Source organism: Triplophysa dalaica, chromosome 5 (assembly GCF_015846415.1).
Source record: "Triplophysa dalaica isolate WHDGS20190420 chromosome 5, ASM1584641v1, whole genome shotgun sequence".
Taxonomy (NCBI): Eukaryota; Metazoa; Chordata; class Actinopteri; order Cypriniformes; family Nemacheilidae; genus Triplophysa; species Triplophysa dalaica.
This window is the reverse complement of record NC_079546.1, coordinates 2,215,566-2,232,500: the sequence shown is the minus strand read 5'-3', so window position 1 is coordinate 2,232,500 and position 16,935 is coordinate 2,215,566. Positions and strand designations below refer to the sequence as shown.

Genomic DNA, 16,935 nt, shown 5'->3' with positions numbered 1-16,935 from the left:
GGCAGTCGAGCTTGGCGAGGGAGAAAAAGCACTGTAAAAGCAATAAAAAGAGAGAGAACCTGCTCTCAAACTTTATTGCTTCTCATGTGTATCAGGTTTCCAGCGACATAAGGTGAAGTAATGGATGACAGAAGTTTCGTTTTTGGGTGAACTGAAATGCACTAAAATCTAAATTAAAGCAGCATAACCATTATGGTTATAAAACAAATACAAAACAGTATTTTTGGTGTAGAGCTTCAAAAGGTTCTTCGATGCAATAGAATAAACTTTTAGTTCCATAAAGAACTTTTAACATCCGGAGAACTTTTCTGTTTCTTTGTGCTGAAAAAGGTTCTTCAGTTTATAAAAACATTAGAAAGAGATGGTTCTTCAAAGAACCTTTGGCCGAATGGTTCTTTGTGGAACCAAAAATGGTTCTTCTATTGCATCGCTGTGAAGAACCCTTTGAGCACCTTTATTTTTAAGGGTGTACTAGCATAACATAAAAATCTTTCAGTTCTTTGTGTTCTTAACATGTTAATTAAATACAGGCTGCTAAAGCCATCAAATCAGTGTGCGGGTTATATTGAATTTTGGGTCTATGAGAGGTCAGAGTGAACATTAAGTTTGACAACCTTAGATTAAATACACACACACACACACACACACATACACACACACACACACTGAAGCTGTATGATTTCAGTATGCTCATTAACATTCAACACACGTTTCAGCCAGTCGTCACTAAACACATCAAGATTTTCCTCTGCGTGTGGTTGAGCAATAAATCAAAACAGTGTATTAAACTGTGTATTGGGTACTCACCCCAAAATAAAAATCCATTATCATTTTTCCACCCTCATATCATTTAAAACGTGGAACACAAAAGAGGATATTTTGAGAAATGCCTAAGGGTGTTTGTGTAAATACACTGGAAGTCAATGGAGTTCATTGTTGTTTGCTTATCAACGTTCTTCAAAATATCTTCTTTTGTGTTCCGGAAAAGGAAGAAAGTCGTACAGGTTTGGAGTGACACGACGATGCGTAAATGATCTAATAACGTCCATTTTCCATTATGTCTCTTTAACAGAGCTTTAAACCTGTAAAAGGTCAGTTAAACAACTCACCTAACTGAACACAGCTGAATGTGATGAAGTAGTTCCATGTGACTTCTGGTAATATAGTTGGCTGGGTAGATAAAACTGTTTCATCTTGGATCCATTTGATGAGAATTAAAGAGTTTCCCAAGAGCAAAATAGCATGCAAACTCGTGCATGCGTAAATGCTGGAATGTCACTCACGAAAAATCAATTGAAATCCAAAGCCACTTACAATGCATTAAATCTACACACATACCTGCATCAGATCACTTTTAATCACTTTAACCACACAAATCCACTCCGAGAAGAGACACTAATCACATGTCAATGATCTGAACGGCCTGGAATGAAGGATTAAACTGAATATGTGAGGAATGCCTTAAACTGGTCTCCTAGCAACCGTACCCATTAATCACTCACACGAGCGCAAATACAAACCAGACAACATGTGCTAATGTCATCAAACACACAATATTACACACTGTGTCATTTAATAAGCTCATCTCCAAAATATGCTATTGCAGAGGAGCCTCAAAAGACATTATGGGGTCCTCAACTGGGGGTCCAGGACTCTTTATAGGGCCTCAGTAAACTTTGCGAAACGTCTTAAACTAATTCAATATAAAATGTCATGTTAAAAGAATGAAAGTATATGCACATTAGGGCTTTGTTTATTTTGTTTGTCAACTAAACTATAAAAGTGTAATTATTTCGATGTTCGTTTACAGACAGCACTGGTTTATGTCAAGGAAATTTGAAAGCAAACAGATTTGTTTTCTTTACAGAAGAAGAGGAGAAATCACAGCCTGTGTGCTGCATATTGATTTTGACAACAGGGACCTTGACATTACAAAGGTTAAGATTCATGCACAAAGGATCAGCAGTGAGGTGTTTCATGAGTGTTACGCACTGTACCTGTGTTTCATTCACCTTATCCTTCATCAACCATCTTATTTCTCTCTTGATGTTTTTCCCTGTTGATATTTAGGCCTAACAGCCTCGCAACAATTTAACACAATGAGTCACACGAGCCTAGAGAATAAAGAGGGACACGAATGAGCCAAAAAAAACCAATGTTTATTTCAATTCGAATGATTTGTCTTTGACAATTTTTCAACGCGTGTTTGTGTGTTTGAAAAACTGTGTATTTAGTCTCGCACGAGTGTGCGAAGGTTGTTTACGCGTTTCCGAAACGTGTGATTGCATGTTTATCTTTGGTGCAAGAAATATGGAGAAGTAGAAAGATGTTCGGAGAAAGTGGCACACTGACACGCACACGGATCAACGGCGCAGGCCTTCTCTCCACAGAAAGAACAATTTAAAAGATATATTCCACCAACATGTTACTTCTGCTTAATGCATAATAATAATCCTCTTAAACAAAACTGAAAGCTAAGACAGAAAACTAACATTATGGCACTGAAAGAAAATCACACTTATGACCTGTAATGCCAGAGTTGGCAATGTTTCCCTTAAAAAAGAAGTATACTTAAAGTCCTAAGTGTATTTAGGATGGTGGAAATTCACTGGGAGGATTCTGGTTGGGGACGTTTTTTATATTTTTAAAACAGAAGTTTAAGGGAAATTTCTGAGTGTCTAAATAGTGGATTTAAAGTACACTACATTTGATTTAAAGACGTATGGCATACTTGAAAAATACACTTTTCTCTTGTACGAGTACTTGTAAATGTAATGTTACATTATGGTGTTACTCATTATTAAAATATTTTTCCTTAAACACATACTCCTTTGTTTTTTAAAAATAGTTTTGGGTTGACACATGATTATGACAAAACTTAAACCTACAAAACTTAACATGTAACATATAACATCCTCTGATATCCTGACTTTATACAGTATGATTTTCTATCTAATATCTCCCTCTCGCTCTGTCAAGGCGTTGGTTTCTTTCTCTGTAAATGATGCCATGGAAGAGCTGGTAAATATAGACTTGGTTTACAGTGCCGCTGTCGTGTGGAAATGCACGATGTGACAGCGAGCACGCACCTAATCTCACACTCACATGTACACACACAGGTGGAAGACGCGGTATGATGAGTAATGACGCCGTTGGACGATTGTGGTGTTCCTGACACACAGCACGTCTCTACTGCAGGGTGTGGACTGACTTTGATTTTTAAAGACGCAGACCTTGGTCACGACACTGTTGGAATTGAGGGTAAATTCCAGTTTATTTTCAGCAACATGACAATTTATTACGGCTCATCACACAATAAAATCATGATGAAGGCATGCACTGTGCATCTCTGATACATGTAACCAAATCAACCAAAGCTGAAACCTGTTTCTATTATCAGTACAAACACTAATGCCTGGTTTTTTATTATTATTATTTCAAGTTATGATCATTATGAACTTTCAATGTTTAACTTGATCAGCAGTACTATATTAATTGAATGCTTTGGCCTTGAAAGTTGTTCTTAATGTAAAATCTACAATATTGTCATAGTGGAGAATGAGGAGACGCAAATTGTCTGATATTCTTACACATTGTAATACAATTGTAGGCAAATATGGGTTCATTAAATCAGTAGCATGTCATGGGTACAATAATGATACCATTTCTGCCTCGATGAGATTTAACACTGCAACCTTCCGGTTCATGGCTTGTAACTCTTTAGTTAAACTGATGGGGTAAAGTCCATTGGATTCAACACTATGATGATTTAAATGGGAGACGGGGAGCTGCCTTTCCAAAATTCCTCCTCTAATCGCAGCTTAAGTGCACTTACAACATTCTTGGGGTATTTAAGCAGCCGAGGGCCCTGTGCTTATGGAGAGAGGCTTATCCTATATTTCATAGGTAGTTAAAATTGCTGCTGAGCGTTTCACATGGTCATATTGTGTTAAATATAGAGGTTAATCTAAAGCAAGTGGCGCGTCGCTCAGACTAAACTCAGCTGTTTCAAAACAATCACTGCAAAGTTCCACAAACAACTTAAATCTCCTTAAATACGATCGACTGACGGCTTCCGGATCACATGGACCTGTCAGTAGGGGGTTAAGAGGTGGGAAACCTCTGGAATGGTCATAGCTGGTTGAAGACTTGCATGTTTTAAACCAAAACATTCAAATAATGTTGTCCAAGGCTGAAGTTGAGGACAAAGTAAAAATATTTTGAAATGGAATCTGTAATGGTGCAACCAATCAAATTGTTGGCAATATTGCACATCCAAAGCAACAAATACAAACCGTATTACATTGCTTTTAGTCTTAGCACTCATTCGATTTGGCATTTATGATATGGACACATAAAGTCTAAGCAAATTGTCTAAGAAAACGTGTAACTCTTTCAGCAAGTTTCATGAGATTTAGGTATTATTCCAGAAACACAATTTGGTTCCTGTCACTATGGAATGAATTTTAATAGGCGTCAGGCATTTCTCAGGCTATAGCACTCATTAAAATACAGTGGTGATTTTCCATTGAATATAGCTTGGAGGCTGAAACTTAAGCGGACAATAAAAGCAAACAGTCGAAGTCCCAGGACGGGTACTTGCGGAACCCCTGCAGCTCAGTATGAACTCTGATTCAGTGACATTGAACAGTGCCATTGAAATGTCCTGACGTTCAGCCCAGAAACATTCATCAGAATGTTGACAAACTGGACAAAGCCCATAAAATGCTGTACAATAAATGCTGATACAACCACGTTACTCAAAGATTATTGTCCGATTTATCATATAATACAAAATCCATTATAAATAGCTTACTGATAACGTTAACATTTTTACACAGCGATCTAAACATTATGTTGTGAATAATAAATACCTCTGCCGTTGGCACCTACAAAAATATACTCATAGCTTTTTGCAAAAGTTGTCGTCACCTAATCGTATCTACACATCAAAAGGATAATTCAAACAAGGTTTTATAGAAAAAGGGCAATATAATTTGAAAATAAATATGTTTTACTACATTACATAGACACAAGAAATGTTGTTAATATTAAACATATTTACAGGGAGTAAATAAATAATGTTTAAAATGTAAATCTGCACATCAGACTGCTGGGCATACTGTTAGATCTTATTATAGTAAAAGATGGCATGGGATCGGTCTGTATGTACATTTGGCTGTTATATTAATATAAGTTGCTTATGTCGCACTTGCCCAAACAAAGATCACATTTACACAAATGTCTAGGCTGGATGGCACGCACACACACACACTTTTGCAGCACGTTGGCAAATTCAAGGCAGTTGGTAGAGGAACTTGCTCTTCAGTTTCTAGGAATGTTTCTCTGTTCTACTAATATTGAAACAGCACGAAAAGATTTGCAGACGGAAAGCGGGCGAGAAGACCCTTTTCAACACTGGACATAAATAGGTCAAATTAAATACAAAGAAAGAATACTGAGAAAAACAAATCATAAATTACTAAACTTTTAGAAGAACAAAAACACTCATCCCCTCAGATCCCTAGTAGTGTGATTGCATGAATCTGCACGAAGTGGTTTCCAAACGTATCGAAGAATGAATATCCCTTTAAAGTGTGAATGTGACCAAAATCTTCTTAGGTTCGTCTGTTCAAGGTCAGAGTCTCGTGCAAACGTTTACCACAGTCGCAGGTTTCCATGTGACATTCCAATGCCAGAGTCACTTCAGTCTCTCTTGCAGTCTTAGCGTCCATCTCTAAAAAAGTGAATATTGTTCTCGCTGTTCTCAAACAAACAGGAAGGACACTCGCTCATGTGTTGCAATCTTCCACACAATTATTCATTAGTTTACGTGTAAGTTCACGAACAGTAACCCCAAATCCAGTGATGCGTTCCGTCAAATGCTTTTGTTTTACGGGTTGGTGCACGCCAGCCGCCAACAATAAATGTTTTTGCAGGTCATTTCTAGACACCTTTTAGCAGCAAATCAAATCCTGCGCTTTGAGTCTCTCAGGCGGCCTATTACACACGCTTATGGTAAAAATATACAGACAGAACATTTCATTGACCCCCTTTCCCTGCAATATGTTCTCACTGCGATGGCTCAAAAAAAGGGGGATGCTGAAAATTGAAAGTGCCGTGAGTTGTTGGTGAAATATTTCTTCGTGCCAAAGTCCGACCTCCGCACGGTTCACCTCCTCGGTTTGTCACATCTGAGGAGAAAGAGAGAAAATATTTGTGAGAAGGCCCCTGTACACGAAATCTGACTCGGAGGCAAGTGAAAATATTTATATTTATAATTTCTCGACTGTTTGTCCGAGGTAATCAATATGAAACATGCGCACACGTTATATTCCTTAAAAAAATCTCTTTAAGAGTTTTAGACATTTCAGGCCAAGTTTGTATCTTGTAAGAGGCAATGAATATCAGTGTGTCAAAAATATCTTAGAAAATTACACTTGAGCAGTCAGAATCACTCATGTGACCATAGCGTACAGTCGGCTGAAGGTTATCGCAAAATAGACACCCTGTTTGGGTTTATTTTATGATAACATACTAATTTTATGATACTAAAATAAACCAGCTGACCTTATCCATTATATAAAAACATTGAAGGCAAACAAATCCACAAACACACACTTGCAACTTCTTTCGTTGAGTTCCAGATTTCGAGACCTGCAGTAGACTTCAGAGTTTTTACAGGTGCACAGACACGTCTCTGGGTCTTGAACAAACATCCTTCTCCTCCTTTCCGAGCATGTGCTACAGCATGGCTCACACTGAGTACTGAGGAGAGAGAGAGCGAGAGAAGGGAGGCGATGGGGGAGATTACTGCTAAAACATAACCATTACAATGACATTAAACACGAAACATTTCACCCACACACACACACTTCCACGATGCCAACACAGGCACTTGGCAAGCGGCTCGTTTATCCACCCTGTTGTGGTCCCGTGATAGCCCCGTTCTGAGGGTCCGTTCGTAGAAGGGCTGAACTTAAGCGGGCCATGCAGCTGCAAGCTCAAATGATGCGAGAAAACACAAGCAAACATTCATGTAGCCTATCACTTTCTCTCGAACTCAAGAGAAGCAAACTGGAATAAAAGTCATAGAGAGCACAGAGCAGGAGAATCCGTGTGGCTGTTTATTGTCTCTTGCATTGTTGGGTCATCAAAACATCCGGAGAGTACAAAAAATCATGAAAGTTCACAGAGGTTTGTGTCAACAGACTTGATTTCAACCCATATAATATCTCATGCCTGACCTGAAGGTCCGTTCACACCTAAACCTCGGACACAAACAAAAAATGGATGTACAGAACTGTGCAATAGTCTAAAGGCCTGTCCACACCGCAACGATAATGCACGTGCTTATCGCCAGCGTTTTTTGAGACCCAAACGATTTTCACTGGCGATGAGCCAAGTGAACTTGCAAATTCACTCCCTGACATAGATGGCGTTAAATGAAAAACAGAAATGCCAGGGTATAAAAGGTGCCGTTTGATAAAGCTTCCTACAATCGCTTGTCACACAGAAGAAGAATTAATCTTGCTTAAGGGCCACCAACTCGTGTTTTACTGTAACGTCAGCAGCTCCTGGCAGGTGAACAAAAGCGCCGATCTTATAGGTTTGCCATTTTTTTAACACGGCGAGTCAAACCAAAAAACAAGCCTGAGGCGTCAAATTATTTTGAGGTGTGCACACTCACATTGGTGCCCTTTGCTTAGTCACGATAAGTCTCACGATAGTCCATAAGGCCACCGTTGGATTTCAGAAATGGTGTTTAAGCAATGCTTTAAAGACCATATAATAATTTCTCAATCTTTATATGAGAAGTAGTACAAAAAAATTTCTTTTTTACAAAAACAGCTTTTATAATATTTCTGTCCTCATGAAACCTTTGATATACAAGTTCATTGTTTTGTGGGAAATGGAAAAAAAAACTTTAAATGTTTAAATACTGTTTTGTCAAAGCTAACTTATACTTTTATTTGTTAGATATTTTCAAGACCAAGGGACAAGCGTCAAAAATTTGATTTATGGCTAAACAGTTCATATTTATGTATTTTCTCTTTGTATATTAATAAAGACACTGAAAAATAAGCAAAAACCTGCTAAAACAACAAATCTAATGAAGACTAAGACTTTTGCACAGCACTGTTTGCTATTTCGGGTTTTAACAATGCAAAATGAATACTGCTAAATTTTGTATTTGACAGCTACATTGCGTTTTGTAAAAGTTTTAAAGCCAAAAGTGTATTTCGATATCTCTTCCTTGAATCACATAAATAGTTTCAATTAAAAATAAAAAGACAAAAGAAATCGTTCACCAAAAACAAAAAACTCGTTTGCTCAGCCTAATTTACATTAACATTTAAAGAAAAGAGAAAGGAGAAGGAAAAGTCAAGCTCCAAAAATAATGACAATGAGGTAAATTGTACCGTAAATAAATAATTCTGAAATCACAAATTGTAAACTAATTCCATTTCTCTTTCATTCTCATTGAAATATTTCTCACGCTGAAACTTTAAGATAAGTTCGTGCAGCTGGCTTACTCTGAACATATTTCTAAGCTTGAAAAACTGTAAAAGTGACAACTGTTAAAAATAAATGTCGGTTATTGCATCAGTTTAAAAAGGAAAAAATAAACATTTCTCAATTCTCAAGAGAATCACCAAAGCAAACAGCTTGACAGGAGGAATTTTTATTTCAGGGTGAACCATCCCTATAAATCAAATTTTTCGCTTGAGCATCCAAACCCGGAATGAAAGAAAAAACACTCTGCCCTCAGAAATGACATACTCGTTCAATTGCTCTTGCATTCTCATTCAAACATTTCTCAATTCTTGGGAGATTCACCAAAGCAAACAGACTGTTTGACTTTCGTAACACTGTGAGGCCGAGCTCACGCAGCGGGACATGAACAAACTCACAGCCACAAGAAAACATCTCGCACAATCCTTCTCATGTGACAGGAGGAAGGACAGTGCGAGGATGTCGGTAAGTCCTATCACACAAGAAAACAAAACCATTCAAGAAAAACAGTTAAAACAGGAAACAACTGCAGTGATTCCAACACAAATATTGTGATAGATTAGTAATCATTGACTGAAAGCCATGCTGGCGGATGGGGTGAGCGTGCACGTCGGATACCTCTCGTCCAATCAGAGAGCTTGATTTATTGAGGCACAACCGATGGAGCGCAACAGTAGGGTTCTTCATAAAGAAATGTAGAAAAAATGCCAAATGATGTTCCTGGTTTTATGTTCATAAAAGAAAACTGGGTGGATGAAAAAGTGAGACCGTTGCGCTCTATGGGGTATGAAAAATCGCCCTTAATAATTAGATTGTGTTAATGGATTTAGCATGTTCTTTAGGCTTTAGTGACTCCGAAAATGCGGTTTTGTGGGAAGAACAGTTTGAATTAAATGTGGGAGGAGCTTATGGATGAATGTCAATTAAGGACGTGGGACATGATTAAAGGAGGCACAAAATCTCCTCCCAAATTAATTTCACGACCAAGAGTGCCACACTCAGGTGCAGGTGAGAGGAGGCGAACGCAGAGGTGACGTACAAATCCTGCGGTTTTTCGCGGTTTTTCTTTCCCTTTCGCTTTTGGCCTTTGCCCTTCCGGGGTTTTCTGGAAAGGGAACATGACAAACAAAGAAGAACATCGACAAACAAGAGCTGAATCCCAGGTGTTGCAACAGATCAAGCACACAGTCAGATTGCAATAAAATGATCCAGATGGAAATGCCAAATACACATGTCCCACTAAAAAACATCTGTCTCTTCTTATTGTTCTATAAGCGCCTGACACAACATCGAAACCTAGAGGACGCCAAACAAGAATGGGAGACATAAAGATGACGGGGAAAAACTCGCCGGTGTTCCGGAATTTCTCTCGCTGGGAATTATGGATAGATAAACGAGACATTAAACCTTCAAAAGGTTTACAAATATGAGAAGAACTCTTGGCTTTGTACGTTACCAGATAAAACAAATAAATAAATAAAACTGATCCAAACTGGCGAGTATATAAGCGGTGACTAATGTTCACAACACATACAGTATCTATAAAAGCGCTTTAAAATAAGAGTTATAAAACACCCTGGCACGTCAAGCAACTTGAAAACAGGAATGTGAACTTTCCCTTTAATCATGCAATCTCACTGATAAAGCATGTGCCGGACTTCTTTGTGCGTAAATGTTCAAGCAACATGTGTTTTTCATTGACCGATGTAATACGACAAAATTGAAATGATCTCCTAACAACTCTCATGAAGTCCAAGTTCTTTAAACCGAACGTCAGGACCATAAAGTTGTTATCTCCAATGGCATTCTCTCATTTCAGAGGTCATCTTACATTGTGTTATAATCTCGGGTTTGTTAACCGCCTGAACAAGCTTCTGTGTCAAAGGGACGCTTGTTTACCAGAATCAGGACGCATGTGAACTTTTAAAGCCCCTGGAGATAACCTCTGAACCGCAACACTGCGTCAAGACAAAAGATCTCGGCAACGTCAGCTTCAGTTGACAATGAAACATTCGGTCCGGGGTGAAGATGGGGTTGACTGACCGCTGCGGTATCTCTGAGGAGTGTAAACGAGTTCATGAACAAAGGAAGAAACGGCGTTATCGCCAGACTCGTCAGAGATGACAGATCCCTCCCTCACCTCGATGACCCTCAGATCATAAAAGGAGGATGAATGCGGGACGAGGGCATTGAACTAGCGGGCGAGTCGCACACCTGCACTTACGTGCCCGAGGGGCAACTGAATTTACGCCTCGGAAGGCGACGTGCAATGACACGACGAGATCATACAGAAGCCCATCGAATAACGCTTTAGGGGTCGGAGACAATATCGAATCATCTTCTAGACACCTGTGGACAACCGGGTTTATAAGAGCAACCTTTACGACTGGGCTGGAACAGATTTGTCACAAATGTTGAACATTTAGTCTGCTTTGAAAAAAAAATTACAAGGTTTAGCCTGGTTTTTACATAGCCAACAAATTCATCATTAACTTCGACAGCTGTGTCACTAAACCCTACAGTGACATTTGCAAAACATGATTTGCGTTTGATTCAGCGGTTTAGGAGCTCTACTGTTCTCTCACCATCAGATGTTCTGCCTTTTTGCAACATAAAAAACAGATGAAAGGAACAGAGAAACAGGAAGGAATACACCCGGAGATAAGAGCCACTGAGATAAAGATAGAAAGATTAGGAGAGAAGAAATGAATGAATGAGAAGAATGGGTGAAAACAAAGCGAGAGCGAAGGCATGCATGCACACACACAAAAAAACACACTCACTAAAGTGATGGCACTCACTTTTCTCTTTTCTCCGGAACATCTCTTTTCGGCCTGTAAAAAAAACACAAATAGAGCGGGACATTACCTCACTAAACTTCTTTGGTTGGATGTAAACAACACACACAAACACACCAGTGGCCTGAATCACGAAGCGAGGTGAACTAACACTGAGTTGAGAGTAAGTCATGAGTTGACAAAACCAGACAAACCCGACCTGGTTTAGATCAGGTTCAGCTGAAGCACAACGCTTGGTATAAACGCTCTGTCAACTCGGGTTTGATCCAGAGTTTGTGAGGCGCGTGCACCTGAAAGTGTGACACGTGCAGCCAAACCTGCCAATCACACGGAAAGTGTTGGATTAGCCTATCATTATGAAAAAAATGTCATGAATTAAAACACATTTTCAAGAGAGGAATAAACAGTGCAGCGCTGAAAGTTTGAGAAGGCAGCTACTGACTATATCGATGCAGAATCAACTGAATTTAAATATTTGATATAGGTTAACAAAAAAAATCTAAAGGTGATGTGTTTGTTTGTTTTTATACAATGTGAATGTGTTTTGAATTAGAATCAATCAATGTAAATATGAAATACATATAAACACTTAACAGCAAAAGTTTTATCAACTTTTTGAAATTTGGTGTCAGAGAATCATGGGGAGTGGCTTCACTGCGTCCGATATATGTAACTTTTCTCAGAGCTGATTGGTCCAGTTTTGGTTTGCGATCTCTAACCCAGAATAAACGCTGCTCCGGAGCAGGTAAGCTGTGTAGCCTAAATTACCATGCAGACGAAACCCGTTCCCAACCAACCCACCTTCTCGGGCCAGAAAACTGAAGAGTATGCTCAAACTAAACGTGAACTTCCCTGGGTAAAAAACGAAATCGGCTTTGAGATACAGGCCACATGTAAACATGTGCGTGCGTGCTTATAATAGCGAGGATTCTTACCGACACTGGCATTCACTATGTTCTGCAAAACTCATTAAATAGTCGCCCTGATGGTGGAGTGGCCTGACCCTTTTGATCTGCAGAGAAATGCACAAAATTAAAACAGCAAACAATACCTAGAAATTAAACAGATCCGCATATATATTGTGACGGAAAGGAAGTTTAGAGTTGGAGGGCTCTCCGACCTCGAGGGTAATGTTGTAGGTGACGGTGGGGGTGCACTCCATCATCTCATCATTGCAGCACCCAGCGCAGCGGGTCAGGACCACGCAGGACGGGATAAAGATATGCTCGATGTCATCGGGATATTCCTGCTGAATTTCCACCAGCACTTCTCGAGGACGGCAGAGCGACCTGTTGTACACCTCCATAAATGGCACCACTGCAAATAAAACAACTGGTAAGCGTTTCAAATGAAAGTGGCACCGTTTGCTTATAATTATGTCTCCTTGGTTAATATTGGAGCCATTTCAGTGTACGACGTTATGATTTTAAAACTAACACATGAAGTAAATAATCTAATGTGCATTATAAAGAAAAGGCACAAGACCGCCGTTCCGCGACCATCCGCCAGAAGGCGCTGTGTTCCGGAAATGCAGGCGCCATGTGTCAAACGTCGGGATAACCCAAACTCACCGTCATACGTGCTTCTGCCTCCCTCCTTGGGTATATAGGCACTCTGTGGAACAAGACACGACATTTCAATCAGGTATTCATATGTTAAAACGCTATTCGTCAAACATTCAGTTCAATCAAATGAGCCCTAACGGGTTTGACTAGTTATGAAGCACGCAGCCAGGTTCAAGATGATGCAACAAATTACCTGATTTCATTTCAAATCCAAGGTTCAGTATAAAAGTGGATGCAGACAAGGTTAACCATCACAATGAATCATTCTGTGTTTGTGGTTAAACATTGCGTTTTGCGTAATATTTTCGCTTAGGCGTTATGTCTGAACCCTCACAGTCCGCTTGGTCTCTACGTCCAGGGGCAAAACTTTGGGTATTTAGTCCCTAAAAAAGATGCGTTGTCACGGTTCGAAGCTCGCTAATAGGCTCCGCGGAGAGCCTTTGGCTATTTACTAAAGAATGTTTAGTTACTCCATTAATGTCATTGTCATGAACTTGATTATTCACGACATATGACGCAAAGCTCCATAGAAACCTTGTAACTCAATGATCGTTTCATTTTTTACACTGATAGCATACTTTTAGTCTGCTTTTGGGTTTGGAGGACAGGGCCATTCTACTTTAGATCTTACAATAGGCATATTTGATCATTTCTGTGAAATAAATGTCTGATTTACAGAGATCTGATACGCTGGTGCCCGTGCGCGCAAAACTGCTGCTGCGCCTTTAAAGCGCCATAATATCACCAAGCTGGCCATGATGGGGCCTTCACTAAAATCAACAACAAACTTCCAAATACTTGAATGGACTTAAGCTGTTTGTGTGTTTCCCCCCATCTGTGCCCGTCTATAGCTTTAAAATGGTCCAATGTGCTGTGGTCACATTTGCTCGTTCGGGTCGTTTTGGATAGCTTGGCCAAAACATGGTCAATGACCTCGCAAGGGGAAAGACAAGGACGTCCAATATAGTGGCGCAGGGACATGCCAAATAACCTTATTTAAAAATCACCCAACATGGCCCCTTCTATCGCTCTCTTTCTCTAAATATAGAGATATAAAACTTACCTTAACAGCTGAAAAATACAGAAGCGTCACAATAAATAACTGGAGCACGCGGACAGCAAAGTTCATGATTGAATTTATAAGACGAAAAAATCTTTTTAAAATCCTATCGGACGATAGGCGCACTTTAGCAAACGCATTGGTAAAGGTCTCTGAAAGCAAGTTAGACATGAGTGGAACCTTCTTCAAACGGCGTCCGAGTTATAGGGGCAACAAGAATCCCATGTTGGTCCCACAACACACATGCGGGCGAGACACCCGAGAAAGCAAACCCAAGCAAAAGCGTCTCTCAACTGTTGCCGATTATTTTCAGGATATCCAGAAAAATGAGAATCCAGGACGCAGGTCCTCTCACATTGTTGAGAAGGAAGGCAATTTTCTCCCCCAAGGTTGTTACAATCCACATCACAAAAGTAATCCCATGCTTGGCTTGCCACCCGTCTCCAAGTGCGTTGGGTTCATTGGGAAAGAGCAGAAAGATCACTCTCTGGTGCAACTTTCTGAGCCTTGCCACTGTACTGTATTGCTGGGACGTACAGTGATACCGATCGCAACACAAAGAAACAGGAGAGAAAGCGCGAGAGAGAATGCGTTATCCAAGCGCACGTCCAGTCCGGTGAATAAAGTGCGCTTTAATTCCGCTTCCTGTTGGATTTGGCGACTCGGTTCTCAAGATCTTGCCTTTTAACGCACCGCTGTTATGAATGGTGGGGGACGCCTTCGTTCCACGGTTTTAACGCGCGGCGTCGGTCAGAGCTGCGAGTGAAGTCCGTGCGATTGGACGCGTAACCGTGGTGGGCGGGGCCAGAGAATTCTATACGGACGGATCGGACTTCGAGTGTCTCCGTTAAGTTCAATAGGCAAACCTCGACTTATTGATCTCTCTTGTATTGGTTTCTGTGTGCAAACATAAACAGAAAAACGATTAATTTGAAAAAAACAATCAAATAGCTTTTTTTGGTTTGTCAAATTTGTCACATTAGCCAACACTACTTTATTATTTGATATTTGTATGCTTATTTTTATATATACATGTCCGAAAGTAAGACACCGCCAGTGGAAATGCTTATTTATTTAAACAATGTAAGTTTAAATAATTTACATATCTAATCAATCCGGTTATACACTTTTATATGACCCATCTAAGGGAGAAACCTGATGATCCAATTTGCTTAAATAAAAAAGAAACAATTAAATGTGTTCTATTCATTTTACTTACATCTCTATAAACAGTCTAATATAGTATCTTTAATAATCTTTATGATGTGGTTTCTAATTAATAATGATGCGTTGTACGTGCAGAAACGTAGCGGTCTATAGTCTGTGCGTAACCAGAATCTGAATATCATGCGCGTCACATGACGGCACCGGGGCTGTAGCGCCTTTTTTGGTGCTTCTCTGTCATCCACAAAGCAAAGAGAGTGCTAGGTAACGTGCGTGAACACACACAAGTGCGTGTGTGTCCATCGCCACGTACAGGTGTTCCCGTGTGTGCGCGCGCGCTCCAGCGTAGAAGACCGGCTGCCAGCGTGCGCTGCTCATGTGCGCCCGATCCGGTCAGCTGACCCGAGATATTCATTTTCATAACATATACACTACCGTATACAGTATAGATTTACACGCCGACATTACTGTTTCAATAGTCACGTATTCAGGGGGGGTGTGAATAGATATAAAAAGAGTTTAGGGGATAGCTGACACGTATATATTAGATTAATTATCATTTTATTGTATTAGATATGAATCTATAATTGACATATCATTTTAGTATGTGTATTTTCATTAGTGGTAGGCATCAGTGAATAAAGACAAGTCTGGGGAGCTCATTACACTCATTCCTTTCACTTAATGACATGCTGTTAACAACACTAATATGCCATGTTTATATAAATGATCCTAAATAGAATTTTGCGAAAGATCTTCTCAGATTTACTGTAGATTGTATTGGCGCCATCTGCCTTACACTACGTGTCTAGCACGTTTAGAGGATCTGTCTCTCCTACAGTTTCAGAATCACACAGAGCTTTATTGCCAAGTATGTTTGCACTCACAAGGAATTCATTTCTTTGGTAAGTATAAGCTTCCCACTCATCTAAATGTGCAAGTAAGACACATAATAAAAAAAACTAAAGAGTAATATATAAAAACGAGACCAGAAATAAACGCATTCTTCACAAATAAGCACACGTCTTGACGAAACATGGCACAAGGGCGCCAGTGCTCTCTCAACAACACACACTTAGATGAACACACACCTTAGTAAAGAGTGTTTAGTCTGAGTGATGAGGAACCTATTGGCATAAGGTAAAGAGGGAGAAGATTTACTTCAACAAGTCAAGAGATTTTGAAATCGTTGAATAGAACGAGTTAAAATGAGAGGTGCTGATGTAAGATGTAATGAGAAGAGACGTTTGTTGTTTCTTAGTGTTGTGCGTCAGAGTTTAATTGAAAAACAACAACAGACAGTTATGAAGCGCGCGGCCGCCTCGCTAATACAGCAAACTCAGCAGAAATAAACACAGGACAAACCTAATGAAGTTCACACTCCTACTGCTGTTCCAGAAAGCTCTAGTACACAAATACAGACCCACACAGCGATGAAAAAACACAAGAAATATCACCATACCATTTTTAATCTGTTCAATAGAATAGTCACCACCTAACTTTGCAGAAGCCTTGGGTTTAGATGCATAGGGATTTTAAAGTCCCTCTGTGATCAATAATTTTATCCCTTAAACTTTGACCAAGAAAATCCCATATTTCACCTTTTTCCTGTGAAAATAACTTGAATGTAACTCTACGCCTCAGCTTCATTAAGTATACGCAGACACGTGAATATGCAAACTAGCTCCATGATTCTCAATAACGAAGAGATACAATTCAAGAATACAAAAATGACAAGATTTTGTACCGGATTCCTTTGTTCAATTAAGAATATTATTATCATCAAATCAAAAAATGTAAAAAATCTAATTAAATTGAAATGAAATGATGG

General features: G+C 39.5%; 1 protein-coding gene across 4 annotated transcripts; it reads right to left on the bottom strand.

The window, feature by feature from the left end:
• Positions 1-4,760: 4,760 nt before the first annotated feature.
• On the bottom strand, positions 4,761-14,685 carry vegfab (vascular endothelial growth factor Ab). 4 transcript variants are annotated; one of them, XM_056747783.1, is made up of 8 exons: positions 13,944-14,684; positions 12,887-12,929; positions 12,436-12,632; positions 12,251-12,327; positions 11,319-11,351; positions 9,557-9,622; positions 6,622-6,768; positions 4,761-6,194 (listed from the first exon to the last, which is right to left on the bottom strand). In XM_056747783.1, exons 1-8 carry the CDS (start codon positions 14,109-14,111, stop codon positions 6,173-6,175), a joined length of 753 nt encoding a protein of 250 aa, XP_056603761.1. In that variant the 5' UTR covers positions 14,112-14,684; the 3' UTR covers positions 4,761-6,172. The 4 variants fall into 4 exon arrangements, 2 of the variants coding, with proteins under 2 accessions (XP_056603761.1, XP_056603762.1); XM_056747784.1 differs by lacking the exon at positions 9,557-9,622 and having other exon boundaries at positions 13,944-14,678; XR_008906652.1 differs by lacking the exons at positions 4,761-6,194; positions 6,622-6,768; positions 9,557-9,622 and adding exons at positions 11,515-11,632; positions 12,117-12,167 and having other exon boundaries at positions 13,944-14,685.
• Positions 14,686-16,935: the final 2,250 nt, after the last annotated feature.